Raw genomic sequence first — 15,789 nt, forward strand, 5'->3', positions numbered from 1 at the left:
GATGATAACTCAAAGAAGGAAGATTCAGATGGATCGAGGTTTTGGTGGAGCTATCAATGGGGAAGAAGCTCCGGCTAAAATCGTGGAGACAGGCTCTCGAGAGCTCTGAGAGAGAAAAAAAGTCATTCCTTTGCTTCCCGATCTGCCAAAGGATTGTTTCTGTGACCTCCATTGAAGGCGAGTTTTGTGCATCGAAATATAAGAAGAAACAGAGTTCAAAGGCAGTGCAAACAAAGCTAAAATAATGTTGTAGCATGCCTAGCAGTACGAATAAGTTGCCAACATCCTAGTGACGACCAATCTTTTCGAACCCATACTTCAGCCGCGCGACTCTCATTTCGTCGCTTTTCAAGTTCCGGAAGATCTCCCCGTTGTCTTTCATTTCCTTAAAAAGATCGAGCGCGGACTTCACTTTTTCCCCCAGTCACTCCACTTAATCCCTACATAGCCAACAACAATGAAATACAAACCAAATCCATCAAAATTACAAAAGAACAATGTGGCTTTGAGGACGCGAAAGTCATGAAGTTTTCAACAATATGAAATGCAAGAAAGCTGTAGAAATAAAATCATCAAAAGCCAGGTCATTGCAGATCCTTCCTGCCCAGTCATACTAACCTATATTTCCAGCAAAATGAGAATGTTGATCCGTATGCTAACAAGGTCCCTGATGCTCTGTCTAAACTAAAGATTTCCCACCCCACGACAACTCCAGATCACAATCTTGAGAGACCCATTAAAGTGAGGAACGTCCTCCGAACAAAGACCACAGAAAGCATTAACTACCAGATTATCGCGCCTCCATAGTTACTGTCCATGAGCAAGCTCTTGATCGAGATTATTGTCAAGGGCAATGTCATCAAATCATGTAACTCTGTTGGAATGTCCTCAGAGCTTGTCACATGGAACGCTCCATTGCAAGTGCATTGCCAATGCTTTGCCAAACGGTTCCAAAATCCTCTCTTCAGTTCTACTTAGGCCCTGAGCCAAGATTTTTGTTCCCAAACTAATTGAGTCCAGTTGTAGATAAGAATCAAGTGCTCGAGGGTTTCTGGGGATTTTCTGCATTTTGGACACAACAGATCAGGTATAACATTTCTTTGACATAAAACATTCCTTCATTGGTGAGGCGTCCTTCATAGGTGAGGCAATTTGACAGATGCTCCACGATAAAAGTTTAAATTTCTGGGGGTGTTGGCACATTCCATACTAAAGCCAGAGTCTATCCGGCCTCTGATAAGATGAAGAGGCTTTGCAATTTAGTTCTGTTTGACTCATCTGCAGCATTGTGATCTATCCACTCTTGACTGACTACTTCCCCTAGTTATTCCTCATCCAGATCAATTCTTCTTTAGCCTGACTAGTTGCCAAAGGTATGGCTAAGATCTCACTTGCAGTCTCTTCATCAAGCTGCTCTCAAATTACTCTTTCCTTTCCCCAAACAGCTTCTGAATCGATTAACTCTGATATACTCTGCCTCTGATCCTTGTTAAGTGGCCACAGATTCTTGTTTTTGTAGCCACCCTGTCTTCCCTGATCCATATATTTTACCCATTTCTGAACCTCCATTTAGCTGATGGGGATAGTGACTCTCAACCCGATATCATACTCAGTCACCCCCATGAAGAATGTGCACCTGTAGTGACATGCCAATAATCTGACTCGGGAAAGAAATCTTTTCGGTAGTCTGCCCCATAGTAATTGGTGATTCTCCTAGCCTGCTTCGCAAACATGGCTTTACCAAAAAGCACCATAACTTTAAACTCCAGACCCCCCTCACTCTTCCCCATTTTCATCTTATCAACGAGAAAAAGGACATTTTCTTTTCTTCTACGTAACAAACTGAAACTGCGACTTTAAAGATCGACATAGCATTTTACCATACGATTCTAAGAACCAAGAACCTGGAAATCGGTTCGGAGTTTTTGGAATCAGAAACGGAACCGGCCATTTTTACCGTCCTGCCTAGAATTGTCCGGGCCAAAAACTGATCACCCTCAAACTAATTCCATCATCCGATGCACCGGTGCTTAACGCAATTCATTATAAATCAGGGAAATCGGTTACGATCGCCAATCCGGCCGTGATATTCTTCATTTCATCAGCACCGCAACTCAAGACGTTAATACACACGCACATAACTGAAAAGATCAAGCGCCGACAACCAGTATCAAGGGAAACACAATGATGGGTTTTAACGTCGGACGACGACGAGCACACACGAACTTCGGCTTCACCCGCGATTCCATTCACCGAAGCATCTACACCCCCGAAAAAAAGAAAGAGAGTAAAAGTCCAAAACTTTGACAACAACAGGCACCAGGAGGGGGGAAAACAAATAAAGGCAAAGGCCATGGAATCGGTCACCTAGTTTCTTGTCAGTGGAAGAGCCGCGAGAATCCATGGCGCCAGCGGGAACCGAGAGTTGAAGAGCGAAGTGGCGGGACTGAAGGGAATGGGAGAAACACCAGAGGCGATGGGAACAGGGAAAACCGGGGGTGACGAAAGACCAGATTATACGCGTGGGATCGCATTTGCTGCGCATTTTAGAGATGGGTACAGCCCGACACTCAGCCGCTTCACGATCGCAGAGACGAGAGAGAGCCCCTGGAGTGGAGAGGGAGACTGCAAAAAGAGAGGGAAGGGAGGCAGGAGATGTCAAATACGAATCGGTCTTCACGTGGACCGGTCCGGAAATGAATCGGATGAAGCCGGTTCTTTCCGGTTCGGTTCCCAGTTGGACCCGATCTATTTGCTCACCGGCCAATTGCAAAGAGAGATGAGCGGTTTTAAGCTCTCTATAAATTCCACATAAATTTATTTTATTTTATTTTTTTCGCGAAAACAGAGGACCGTAGATTGAACATGTTTTCAAAGCAAATCCATTTTTTCGGAATCAGAAATTTTTCCATTTTTGGAATCATTTTGGAACTTGGTTCTAAGTTCTATCCAAATTTCATCAATATTAATTGCAGTAAAAAATCATCTTTATTGACCATATAACTTATATTTAGAATATTAATAAAATGAAATTCTCAATAACAAAATGAAAATTTTTATACACTCATCATTGTATGTAATGGAATATTATAAGATTACATGAATATATAGACCAAGAAAAACACAAGAAATTATTTCAGATTGCATCCACTTAAAATCTGAAATCTACCCCTCAATCTAATCCGCATAATTTAGAACTCGAAAATAGATAAGTGCTCGTTGTTCTTCCATTTGGGGAACCTGAAACAATGCCAGCTCCCAAGTATTGGAACTCTTTGAAAAAAAGTGAAAAGACAAAAGTACCCTCATTTTTTTTTTCAATTTCCCGGGTACCCCCTCTTGGATAGGCTAAAACGCGCACGGTGGTTACCGGGTCAGTCTATTTGCTATCTTCCCTGCTCTCATGCCCAGTCGCCTTGAGCTTCCAACATGGTACCCTCCGTTTTCCTCGTTCTCTCTCTGATCTTTGTCCTTTCCCTTCTTTACTCGTTCGCCGGTTCTCATAGAAGTCCCGCTTCCTACTTTCGTGGGTTCATGTGCAGCAGTAGGTGTAGAAAAAGACGAGACATGTTGAGTGTCGGGTTCTTAGATGGTTTTGATCTCTGACCACCGATTCTAATGCTCGAGTTTCTAGTATTTTCTTGATTTTAGCAGCGACCCATGTGGTAATGAACGCTCCTTCGAGCGCCCTTTGGTGCGGGGCGTCGAATTGGCTGGATGCACTCAACCTGCTTGATAGATTGCTCAAGACACGACTCATTAAGTTCTATTGTGTGATTATCTGACTCAAGGGCATGTAACAGGCGAGAACATGTGGCACAGAAAACAGAGTCTTGTAGAATTTTGTTTAAAGGACTACATTAACGGGAAAGTTGTTGGTCCTGGTTTTGCATTTTTTGAGGACTCCTACATGCATAAGGGTGTTAATTGTTTACTGGGTACTGTTGCTAGTTCATTCCTATTGTAAATTAAGTGAGCCAAGCAACAAAGTGTTGGAATGTATGGGCACATTGGGAGCATATTTGAAGTTTGTGCATAAATTTGAATTTCACGAGTGATTAATGGCCTAAAAGTCTAAAGAAATTGAATTAATGCATCACTGCAGATGATGACTAAACTTAAGAAAAATTTAGTAATGAAAATATATGTCATAATTAATGCCAATGACTCATTCGTGGACTTTTATTTGGGTTATGTCTTGTATACAGCATCCCTGTATATCTTTGCTTTGTTTTTTTTTTTTTGGGTAGAATCCCTGTTTGCTTTTATTTCATTAAAATACTATGAAATTTTTGCTCTCCTTTAGACTGCGGCTGTGTTTTGTTTTTGATAATTCTTATGGTTTTCCATCTTCCATGGAGCAATCTGACCAGAACTAGTTGAATTACTTATTGCATTTGAATTATTCATTTCTCTTAGTATGAATTAGTGAACCTCAATAGATGATAAAGCATTTCTTTGAGGAGCTTCATTGACATTTCATATCATCCTTTTATCCTGAGCTGGCGGATGAGAACAGCCACAATTTTACATGTATCTCATTTGATGAATTGCCCGTGTTAGATTAAGGTTACTTCCTAGGTCTTCATAATTCAGATGTTCACTTTTGCTGCTGTTGAATTTCAGCCTTCGAGAACCTGTATGTCTTTTCAAGTGAAGTCACTGGACTTCTGCTAAGAGTACTATACTGCATGTGCCTACATAATCTAAAAGGTGCATGAGGATAGAAGGGAGAGGGAGATTAGTTGAATGGACAAAATAGAGAGGATGTATTGGATTGATTTGCTGTTTTTGGTTGGGTTTGACTGAAAGAAAAGGTAAGGCAATTGGTCATGGACTGTCAGAACTTAATTTCTCACCATTTCTACCGTCCAGGCTTAAGTCAGGTTAGCATCTTAACACCTCAAATTTCATCTAATTGAATTGATTAGGTACCTTTATTGTAGCATGTATATCTTTTTCTGATTCTTCCTTTGCATGATCCGCCAGATCAAGATTGATGGAGTAGCATTACCGTTGCATTATGGATTTAGAAGTTCAAGAATCTCCTTAAATCGAAAGCCAGATGCGTTTGCTGTCCAAGGAAAGGTGATGACAAAAATCAATTATATGTGTCTTAAGAAATTCATCCTAAACTAAATTTGTTTGTTTATCTTTTGTTTATAATCTAGTGAGTAGATTTCTTTGGTGGTATGTAGGACATCAGTCTTTCCCATGTCAAGGGAAACCATAACAGAGATGGGGAGTCTTTATCAAATTCTCAAGCCATTACCAAGTTGGTTGTTTCTCCAATTTGATTGTTTGATCTTCCCTTAATTATCTTGTTATGTCAAACTAAATTTAAATGAGCCATACTGAATCTAGAAGTGAGAAAAGTTCATTGAAAAGCATTTCTTTGTTGTTTTGTTGCCATTTGATTTAGCTGTTGCACTTTATTTTTGCTTTGCAGGAAAGGCATAGTGTTAAGAAGGAAGAAGGGAAAGGAGCGCCACTTTTGGCAAAAAAGGGATTCAGCTGGGTCTGGTCGAAAGGCTCACAATCTTGTGAGAATTGTAAGAGCATGGTTTCCTTTTTTCTTTTTTAAGACTTCCCTTTCTTACATGAACTGTGAGAACTTTGGAGGACAAATTGTTTGGCTTTCACATCTGAAAATAGCTCTATGGTTATTATGCAAATTTAATTCTATATAATTGGTAATATTACATTTTCTTTTTAATTTTAAAGTGTCTCTTTATTGGAACAGATTTCTGATCTTCCCCATGAGAAAGAGGCTGTTTATAGAGCATTGGATAAATGGACAGCTTGGGAGGTGGAGTTTCCCTTGGTTGCCGTAGTAAAGGCTTTGAAAAAATTGAAAAGTAGAAATCAATGGCTGCGAGTGATTCAGGTATAGCTATCCCACTTTATCATGTCCTGTTCTTGATTACTACCTGCTATTATTGTTATGTGGTGGCATACTGCTTGCCATTGAGGACATGGATTGAAACTTAACTAATGACGATGTACATCTGAAATGCGATGGACTCAATAAGATCCGTGGTTCTTGCTTATCATAATTTCATGGTCCAACCGATGTATGAAGCACAATCACTTGGAGTCCATGATGCTAGACAAAGTATATCTAAACCAGATTGGTTCTGGGAACATAATGAAAAGCCCAACTAGTCTGTGTTGATTGATTCCACCTGCACAAAGAAGCTGGCATTTGTAACATCTTCAATAAATTATGATGATATAGACAACTAGATGTCGACAGAGCCATAGGTTACGGATGTGTTCTTATTAGGACATGCAGGTTAACTTAACCTATCTGTGCATAAAGTCATAGACCCTGCTGGATTCTAGTAAAGATGCTATGGAAAGAGAACTTATTTAAGTTATTGTCCAAAAAATATGCATCATATTGTGGAAAATCACTGTCTACCTTGTTCTCTAGGTGTTTGCATTGTCTTCACCTGATGAAGCGCAGCTATTTTATAGTTTCTGTTGATAGTTGAATAGACATGAGTTAATTGGTATAGTGCATGGATGCTAAGCAATGCACCAAATTGCCATTAGAGATGAATCAAGAATGCTAGCATTGTTTTCCTTTCATATTCTTTTTCATTTTTGGTAATCAGAGGCTATTGGGGTTATTCCAAAATTTGCTGGGGCTTCTTTTGTTATGAGCAATTTGTATGTACATTGCGACAGTTCTGCCTTTTTCCTGGAGAAAAGTATACATGTGTTTCAAACTAAACCAGTTAATTGATTTGAATAATACTCAGGTTGCAAAGTGGATGTTGGGCAAAGGTCAGGGAACAACAATGGCAACATATGATACCTTACTGCTGGCATTTGATGTGGATGGGAGGGTAGATGAGGCTGAATCATTGTGGAACATGATCTTGCACACGCATACGCGCTCAATCTCAAAGCGGTTATTTTCTAGGATGATCTCTTTGTATGATCACCATGACATGCAAGATAAAATAATAGAGGTGTGTACTCTTTCCTACCTGCAGAAATGGCTTTCATTGCTTAAGTTGCACGAAACGGCTTTTTGTAATTACAGTTCACAGGTTTTTAGATTCTGCACTCTATCCTTCATTGAAGATTACATATGCGCCATTCAAATTTGTGTCCATACCTAGAATTTTTTGGTGGAATGTTTAAGGTCTTTGCGGACATGGAAGAGTTGGGCGTGAGGCCAGATGAAGATACTGTCAGGAGAATAGCACGTGCCTTTGGGAGACTTGGTCTAGAAGAAAAGCAAAAGCTGTTTCTTAAAAGATACCAATGTAAGTGGAAGTACATCCATTTCAATGGGGAGCGTGTCAAAGTGAGTAGGCACACTTTGGAGGAAGACGAATAAATCATTTCTAAAAGTGAGAAAGACGATGGTAATTGCGAAACAATCTTCTTAAATATCTTCTGGCACATATACTGATGATATTATTGATCTGGTGGGAGCCCATCATCTTTGCACATTCAGATTTTTTGCCTCTCTTCTCAGATTTAGTAAATTGTCTTTCCTATGAAGGTACATACAATTCAGGAAGTTTCCATTCAATGTTTAAAAATTGAAGATAGCCCTGCAGAATCACAATTTGGTTCCGGTAACTGTGTCAGCTTATGTTGTACATAGTAGTGCTTGAGAGTCAAGATGGGCACCATCAGTGAGAGTGAATCACTCTTTTTTTCATCCTTCTCATGGAAGTCGAACTAGAAATTAAGACTGAACGGCAGAACTAGTTACTGTTGATTATGTCAATCTTTATACTTTTGTCTGGGGACCTTATGAAGTTGGTCCTTGTCCCTGCAAGATCTCAGAGGTTCTAGTTCCTCACAGAATATTCAGTGCTCAAGTGGGAAGTGACCATCTTAGTTTCTTTCTATTTGACTAGCCAAATATACCGATGATAACGTGTGGGGGGAAAAAGGGTGGCGCTCAATCCACCCCAACTTTGGCTCTCTTCCTCCCCATGCTCGGGGGTGGAGGCTATCGCTGAGCACTCACTAAATCAGATAGAGCTTGATCCGGTCGACTGCCTCAAATGGTCAGGGTTTCCTCCGTCAGATACCTCCCTGTGATCTGGTTTTGTTTGCAAAGGAGAAGGACAAAACTACAGCAGCTCCATGTCAAATTAGGACTGAATTTGAAAATAGCATCAATTTAGATTGCATGGAGCGATGCCATTTCAAACTACACTAGCACATTAACCATGTTATGGTAGAATTGCTTTGTGATTTCATTTGCTGGATTGTTTTCAAGCATTATGATGGTTATCTCTCAATGTTTGTGATTTCATTTGGTTGGATTGTTTTCCAAGATGTTATCTCTCAATATTTTAACAGCCTATGAGTCACTTTGCAAAATTCATGTTTTTTTTTTCAATATACTAAGCAATTAATGTTATCTAAGAAAGAATTTCAGTTTTTTTCTTAAACATAAATGTGGACTAACATTAATCATAATATTTTGTTTTATGCCAATTGCAATTACGTGATCTTGTTATATTGGGGAAAATTATAAACATATTTTAATTGTGCAAATTCAGCCTTAAATATTTTATTTTTTGCCAAATGAGTCTTACATCTTTTGCATTAATGCTAATTTAATATATTTGGCCAATTTTGATCAACTGTGCCGATTTGGTAGTGATGTAGTAAATTATATTTTTTTCAATTTTTCAATTTTTTAATTTTTTTTTCTTCTCTTCCTTTATCCTCCGGTCAATCGTCGACTCAATGATCAGCTAGAGGTAGGAGCAAGCCTTGCCATGGCCGAGCAAGGGACAAACTTTGATGAGGTCATGCCTCACCAAGCCCCTAGCGAGGCTTGAGCCCTCCCTTGGGGAAGCGAGGGCATGCCTCACCCAGGCCGCCTGCTAAGTTGGCAAGAGTTGAGCCTCACCGTCCATGGGTGAGGTTGGGCCCTTGGGTGAGGCACACCCTCGCCTTTGGCCAGTCTCTAGTCCAAGGACCGGCTAAAGGAAGGAAAGGAATGAAAAAGAAAGAAAGGAAAAGGAAAAATAAAAGAAAAATAAATAATTCAAAAAAATTAAAATATTATAAAATTTTGTCCACTTTAGTGCTAATAAAATCACATAGGACTTGAATTGGTTGGATGACTTAAATTGATACAAATGCAAATTGTTTAGGACCTATATGTCAAAAAAAAAGAAGGTTTAGGACAGTATAATAATAATAGGTTTACGACTTTTTTTGTAATTTTTCCTAGTTATCAAGTTTTGCACATCTTAGATTCGATATAATGTGATTGGACGCTTGATATTGAACTACTATAATCTAACAATAATTTGTAATGAGTGGTCTGTTAGAATATGCTTTAAAAAAGGCCATAGTCTCCTCTCCACATCTTATTCAAGAATATTATGGCTTATCCATCAATGCCATCTAATGGAGAAGGAGAAGAAGACCTAAGTCCCGGTTATCATATGGTTCCGTTCGTGCATACATAAAATGTAATCGAGCTGATCAGAATCAATCATATTTATTTGCATCGAATTCTAAAAACCTATATCATATCATGCCAAAAGGGACAAGTTAATCTTTCTTTATTCAAGGCAGATAATTTTCTCCAAACCACTCGAATTGTGGAATGCTTTCCTAGTTTTTCTTATCTCTACATTTCTAATTTCTCCATTAGATAAAATGAGAGATCAATTGCAAGCATTAAAAAAAGAAATTGGGCAAAGCCTATGCCAAAGATATTGCCATGGGACTATTCACGTTGTGAATACCATCATTCCATCCGTACCATCCAAAGGCATAGTCATCTCCAAGAATCCTCTTCACCATGCTATTTCTCGCTTTGACGGTAATGGTGAAGCTTCTCTTTGGCCGATGCGATCGAACACCAGCAAACTCGGTTGAATTGTCACCAAGAACCCTGTCGGTGGTTTGACATGTGAGAAATAACAACTGTTGTGTTTTCCGCCTACATTTGTGACGGTTCTCTTCACTGTGATCGTCCCGTTGAGTCTACTGATTTGGAGAGTCGGATAATTTAGGTTGCTCGAGACGATCCGCTCTTTTGGGTCCTTGATCCCGAAGCTACAAAGATATGCAGCGTAGTCTGAGTACGATGCGTCGTACACAAGGCCGGGGTCGGCCACTTTCTGCGGCATCAGGTGGCCGGCTCCCAATGCGAAGGAAGTGGCGAGAGTGCCTGCTGCATCAGTTATGGGCTTGCCCCTGTTGTCCAATTGAAAAGCTGCAACATGAGAGACATTAAAGGGTTAGGCAATACTAATTTTCGTCATCCCGAGGTCAGTTGAAGGCAATGCTCGACATGATCAGACATGAATGAGACACAATCCCCAACATGAATGTTAGAAAAAGAACTTAATGGTGACACAACACGGTTCAACAACCTTAATCTGTATACTCTTTATCAACATGAATCAACACATTTTCATCCTTGGTGAATCTTTTGATGGTCAGCATTTGTAAACACGGTAAGAGCAGATTGAGACACGAACTGTCAGCCCTGATTGTACCTTAAAAATGAGATCTTGAGATGTTTTACCTGTAGTCATAAGGGCAGATCTGATAGCTGCACTGCTCCATTTTGGATGAATGGCTTTTAGGAGAGCGCCGTGGCGGCCACATGAGGGCACGCCATCGAAGTCCCCGAGTCGAAGTTGTACTTTACGATTCGAGGATCGCTTTCCAACTTCGTTGGCGAAACTGCCTCACTCCACGCTGCCAATATATTCACTCCCGGGGCTGAGATGTCAGGCTGAGCAGAAGAAAAGAAATTGGTAATGCAATAAGTTAGCAATGTCATCATGATTTTTCACTGTATTCTTCCTTGTCGTGAAAGAGGGAAAACAATGCTGGGAAACTATACCTTGAGAATATCGGGGTCGATGACATTCGGACCTCGACTCGTGAATGCAGCCATGACGGGAGCAGGCTTAGTGTACAGGACGGTTCTTGCCGGTACTATTCTCGCCGTCGGACTCTTGGTAGATCGGATGTAGTCATAAATCCGAGTGGCGTCGTAATGAGTCACGGCGGTCGCTGGAAGAACGTGGGCGTCGCATGTCAGGTCGGCTCCGTTGGCTGGGCTGTTACCCAATATGAATCCAGCACCGCCAGCTCTCCTCACTTCCATGCCTTTGCCGACTCTCGTCCCGTTCCCTCTAATGCACAGCACTATCTTCCCCCTCACCTTCTTTGGATTGAGGGAATTTGGAAGGCATTGACTGCAAAGAATACCCATATTAGCAAGATTAATTAGCAACTAATCCAAATTGTAGGTAAAAACAATCAGAATTTTTTTCTAAAAATGAACGATTAATCACCCTGAGTCCTCCTTGGATACGTTTGGGGCTACTGCATCTCCAGCATAAATTAGTGGATACATATTGTTGGAGTGATATGGAGTGACTGTTTGTCCCTGCGCAAATGAGTTTTTAGCAAATGTTGAGCACCATATGGACATATTATCAGTGCATAGATTGAGAGATTGGAGTATTTAATAGTTGTGCCACATATACAGAACTATCAAACATATGGAGTGATATAATTTTCACCTCGATTGACATCCCGTTTCCAAGCTCTACCGGTGCGACAAAAGTTCGATCGACGGTGCTGGCACTGACGGTGATGATCCATGGAGCCGGGTTCGATAGGGTCCCCGGAGCAGGCCCGTTGTTCCCTGCGGCGCACACCACAACAATGTTGTTTTTGGCCGCATGAAATGCCCCTAGGGCTATGCCGTCCTGGTTGTATGGCATGGGCTGACGGGTGCCGATGGAGATGCTCATTACGTCGACGCCATCGCCAATGGCGTCGTCCATGGCAGCCAACATGTCCTCCTCAAAGCACGTGTTACCATCGACTTTGGATACGTTAGGGATCGCCCAACACGCTTTGTAGATGGCCAGGTGGATGAGCGGTGCGCCACCGGATGCAGTGCCGTGGGCGAAGCCGCCAAGGGCGGAGATGTTAGCCACCCGTCGGCCTCCAACGGTGGAAGCTGTGTGAGTCCCATGGCCATCTTTATCGCGCGGCGATCGATAGTCCAGTGTGGTGTCAAGAGGACCATAATAGTTCTCGTAGCCCTTGACATAGAATCTAGCTCCGATAAGCTTCCTACATTTTCATTACAGTTTAACTATTACTTTTGAGACATGGGTTATATATTTTCAAAAAAAAAAAAAAAAAATAAGCACTTCAATACCAATTTATAAATTCGGTTTACCATGTGTTTGTACACTGCACGTTGTCACTTAATTAAGTGAGCTACATCCATCTCCTAACAACAATTCATCACATCATTTAATATATCGGTCTTACTAAGATGTAAGGATGAAATCAATCATAACATAAACTCTCTCTCTCTCTTCATCGCATATAAAATCCTTGAAAAGACTGGCCATTATTATTATTCATAATGCAAAGGAAACTCGCCAGATGGAGGGAAAGGTCACGGGATGGCAATCGCAAAGGGCCAAAATCGATAATTTACTCCATTTTGTCACATTGTTTGTTGCATGTTTCCAACTAGACAAATCGAATCCGACGAAGAATTTTGCAAGACGACAGGGTGTGTAGCCGGTAGGCATGGTGAAAACCTTGTGCAGACAGGGCTTCAGCTGGAACCAATGGCGTTTTCGATAAAGTTATGAAATTGACCGTAGAATACAGGGAAAAAGAAATGGCCAAAAAGAAGTAATTAAGATTTGGGGGCCAGAAGATAGGAGGTCAAACAATAAAATTCGGGGATTCCAGCACCACGTTAAGTGTTCTTTTTTAATGGAATGCTCTAAAAAATCCACACATGATAGTTTTATAAACATAATTAGGTTTTGTGTTTCTTCAAAACTTGAAATCAGATCTTGGGTTGGCTAAAATTCTGCCAGAAATGATAAAGAAATCTCACCGAACTTTCTCTAAATTGGGGTTCAATCTTTTAAAGTTCTAGTCAACCAGACTATACTTATCAATATCAATATCCCAGGTACTATTTTAGGATAAAAATTGATTGTGAATGGATTCGTGTGTGGTAAAGTTTGTATACTCTTTATCTTCACCTTTAGTCTATATCGCCATTAATTGGGTACTTTTAATTTCAAAAGTCGATCGACTATCCAAATCAATGGTGATGGATGGGAGTTTTGTTGAAAAAAATAAAATAAAATAGCATATGTATTAACTTTTTATTACTTTCCAAATTAATGGACTGCCTTTAGAATTTACCATATTTGGTCTCACCACTTCAAAATCTCATCCTAATCGTAACATTTGAAATTCAAACCAACAGATCTAACAAGTACGTCAATTATCTAGCACACACAATTTCACAGTTCCAATAAGATCGATAATGATTATGACATGGGAGAAATGGAAAAGAGAATTTTTCATCCAAGATTTAATAATTGGTCTATTCTTAGTCTAGGTAAAGTTCATCTTGTTGTGATAGAAATAAACAAAAACAAATAAGTTTTAGCTAATTGACGCAAAAGGACATTGGCTAAGTCACGAGATAAAAGTTATGCATGATGTAACTATGAGTTCAAACAACGTGAAAAGTCCAATAATAGAAAACAAGGACATTGACTAAGTACCTGTTGCAATGGGACGCATCAAACTCTTGTCCAGTTTGGCAGATTCCTCTCCATGATTTTGGAATGGGCCTCATTCCTTTATCCCTAAAGCTCTTCGATTCTGGCCACACACCTGATGACCCCAAAATAGAAGCAATGAAAAAACCAATCAATCACCCTCCAATGCATGAAATCATGTCGTCCATCAATGAGCATCACTCCAAGAAAAAGCACAGTAAAACCCTAATTGAATCTCCCACGAAACTACATAGATGATAAGACCTAGAATCACGTGAGAAACAGTAGCGGAGAAAATCTAACCCATCAAGATAAGGACGCAAAATCAAATTTACATTTTGTAGACACTTACCACTATCCAGAACCCCAACAATGACTCCCCTTCCATGTTTGGCCTTCTGCAAGAGGCCTCCTTCCATCTTATGAGGGTTCCATGATCCTTTCACTCCTTCCAAACCCAAGAATTCCCATGACCTCGTGGTGTGCATAGAGTACTTCCTTGGGTCGCTCCGAATCACCGATACCACTTCGTCGAGCTCTGCCCAACCACAAATTGCCAGCACGCAGGAAGTTTAATTTTATCGAAATGGTGAGCCCGACCGATCATTTGTTCAACACTCAATGGGCCGAATTACTCGAACTTCGACAGAGTGAGAGAGAGGGAAAAAAAAAAAAACAAATCTTTGTCATTGGAGCACCTACCAGATAGCCTGGAGGCCTCATCAGGAGTAAGAACAGCGGCGTAGCCATTGAAGCTGTTCTTGTAGCTGTAAAGAAGAGAAGATCTTGCTTCTTCGACATCAACGGTTTTGATTGATGATAGGTGAGAGAGATGGTGGTATTCTATTTCTTGCTTCGTTTTGCCACCATCGTGCTCTCCGAGATTCACTATGTAAACCTGACACATGCGATAAAACCATTGAATACCCAAAAAGAAAAAAAAAAATACGTGAGCAACGGAATAGGAAAAAAAATCCAATCTTGGCCAGGAAACAAGTCGGACGTACCTGGCGTTCTGAGCAGAAGGTGAGAATGGGGAGGTGAATAATGAACAAAAGACATAAAAATTTGTGGTACTTCATTGTTTATTCACTAAATTCCTCTTCTTCCCAATAAATACGATGTGAGAAGGACGATGATTGGGTATTTATAACTATAGGAGTCGTCTACGTCGGAGCGGAAAGTGATTTCCGAGATGGTCGGAATTCCCTAGAAGAAAGAGAGGCTCGTAGTCCAAAGCTGTCGTTGTCCAGAAGAAAGCGATGGTGTGTCCAAGTCTTGTTTGGACTCCTCACAAAGCCAGATTCCGAATGCACCGGGCCGAAATCCGGGAGCCCCCAAGATCACTCTGGAGGTAGATTAATCGAGCTGTTAAAAAGTTGGCTTCAACGCTACCGGACCCGCTTATTGAAAGAACAAAAAAGAAAAAAAGAAAAAAGAGAGACGTCAGGTATGACGTTTTTTTTCGATGAATTCTATACGAGAGATTAGATCATGCTAATTTGCACAACAAGGGAATGTTTATTTGGCAAGGACTTTTATGGAAGTGAGTCCCTCGAGATTCTTTGACGAGATTGGGGGATGTCTTTCCTTCATATCATTTGAGATCCACCCTGCAATATGGGGTCAAAAAATGGTATTCTTAAAAAAAAGAGAAATCAGAACCACCAAAATTTTACAACTTGGGATTCTCCAAGGCTTAAGAGATAAATTTATATCCACTAGATTGTTAGATGTATATAAGTGTTTAAGGGTCCAACCACATCAACTATATAACCTTAGGTTGCATTTGGCAGTCATCTATCCGATTAGATGCCTCCACCCGAAAGGGACAAAGATCCACTCTAGATGCCTCCACTAGTATCTTAATAAATCTCAAACATTAATATGATAGTCACAAATTTCACAATTACTCTTTAGAAAATGCATTAATAGTTTGGATAGACGACGTACCAAATGGACGCACTCATAGGGGTACAGGATCTCGTTACCCCCAAAATTTCGTCCCTCCTCTACAATAAATATGGTGTTGACGACAGAAAATAAGATACGTTTGTTTGCTGAGAGAGGTGTTCTAGCTACCACAATGCGTTCAATCAAAGGTCGCCATAGTGTGCCATTTGTGGCTACGAAATGCCATTGTTTGGTAGCGAGAACTAGCCTTTGGCGACGGGATTGTAGTCTCTGGTGACCAAATTTGATTGGTCGC

At 40.5% G+C, this 15,789-nt stretch overlaps 2 protein-coding genes across 4 annotated transcripts; one reads left to right on the plus strand and one right to left on the minus strand.

The window, feature by feature from the left end:
• The first annotated feature begins 3,342 nt into the window (after positions 1–3,342).
• LOC104440852 (pentatricopeptide repeat-containing protein At4g18975, chloroplastic) lies at positions 3,343–7,749 on the plus strand. 3 transcript variants are annotated; one of them, XM_010053835.3, is made up of 8 exons: positions 3,343–3,432; positions 4,627–4,886; positions 4,990–5,088; positions 5,199–5,279; positions 5,450–5,552; positions 5,744–5,887; positions 6,768–6,980; positions 7,157–7,749. In XM_010053835.3, the coding sequence occupies exons 3-8, from the start codon at positions 5,066–5,068 to the stop codon at positions 7,352–7,354; spliced, it is 762 nt and encodes a 253-aa protein (XP_010052137.1). In that variant the 5' UTR covers positions 3,343–3,432; positions 4,627–4,886; positions 4,990–5,065; the 3' UTR covers positions 7,355–7,749. The 3 variants fall into 3 exon arrangements, with proteins under 3 accessions (XP_010052137.1, XP_010052136.2, XP_039167004.1); XM_010053834.3 differs by having other exon boundaries at positions 5,199–5,275; XM_039311070.1 differs by lacking the exons at positions 3,343–3,432; positions 4,627–4,886 and having other exon boundaries at positions 5,172–5,279.
• Positions 7,750–9,533: 1,784 nt separating this feature from the next.
• On the minus strand, positions 9,534–14,741 carry LOC104440854 (subtilisin-like protease SBT5.6). Its single transcript, XM_010053837.3, is given in 11 exon segments — positions 9,534–9,836; positions 9,839–10,219; positions 10,535–10,603; positions 10,606–10,747; positions 10,859–11,216; positions 11,316–11,410; positions 11,547–12,108; positions 13,584–13,695; positions 13,933–14,118; positions 14,283–14,478; positions 14,588–14,741. Coding segments are annotated over 11 exon segments (2,310 nt in total). The 5' UTR covers positions 14,663–14,741; the 3' UTR covers positions 9,534–9,702.
• Between the last annotated feature and the right edge of the window lie 1,048 nt (positions 14,742–15,789).

This window comes from Eucalyptus grandis, chromosome 4, assembly GCF_016545825.1.
Source record: "Eucalyptus grandis isolate ANBG69807.140 chromosome 4, ASM1654582v1, whole genome shotgun sequence".
Classification (NCBI taxonomy): Eukaryota; Viridiplantae; Streptophyta; class Magnoliopsida; order Myrtales; family Myrtaceae; genus Eucalyptus; species Eucalyptus grandis.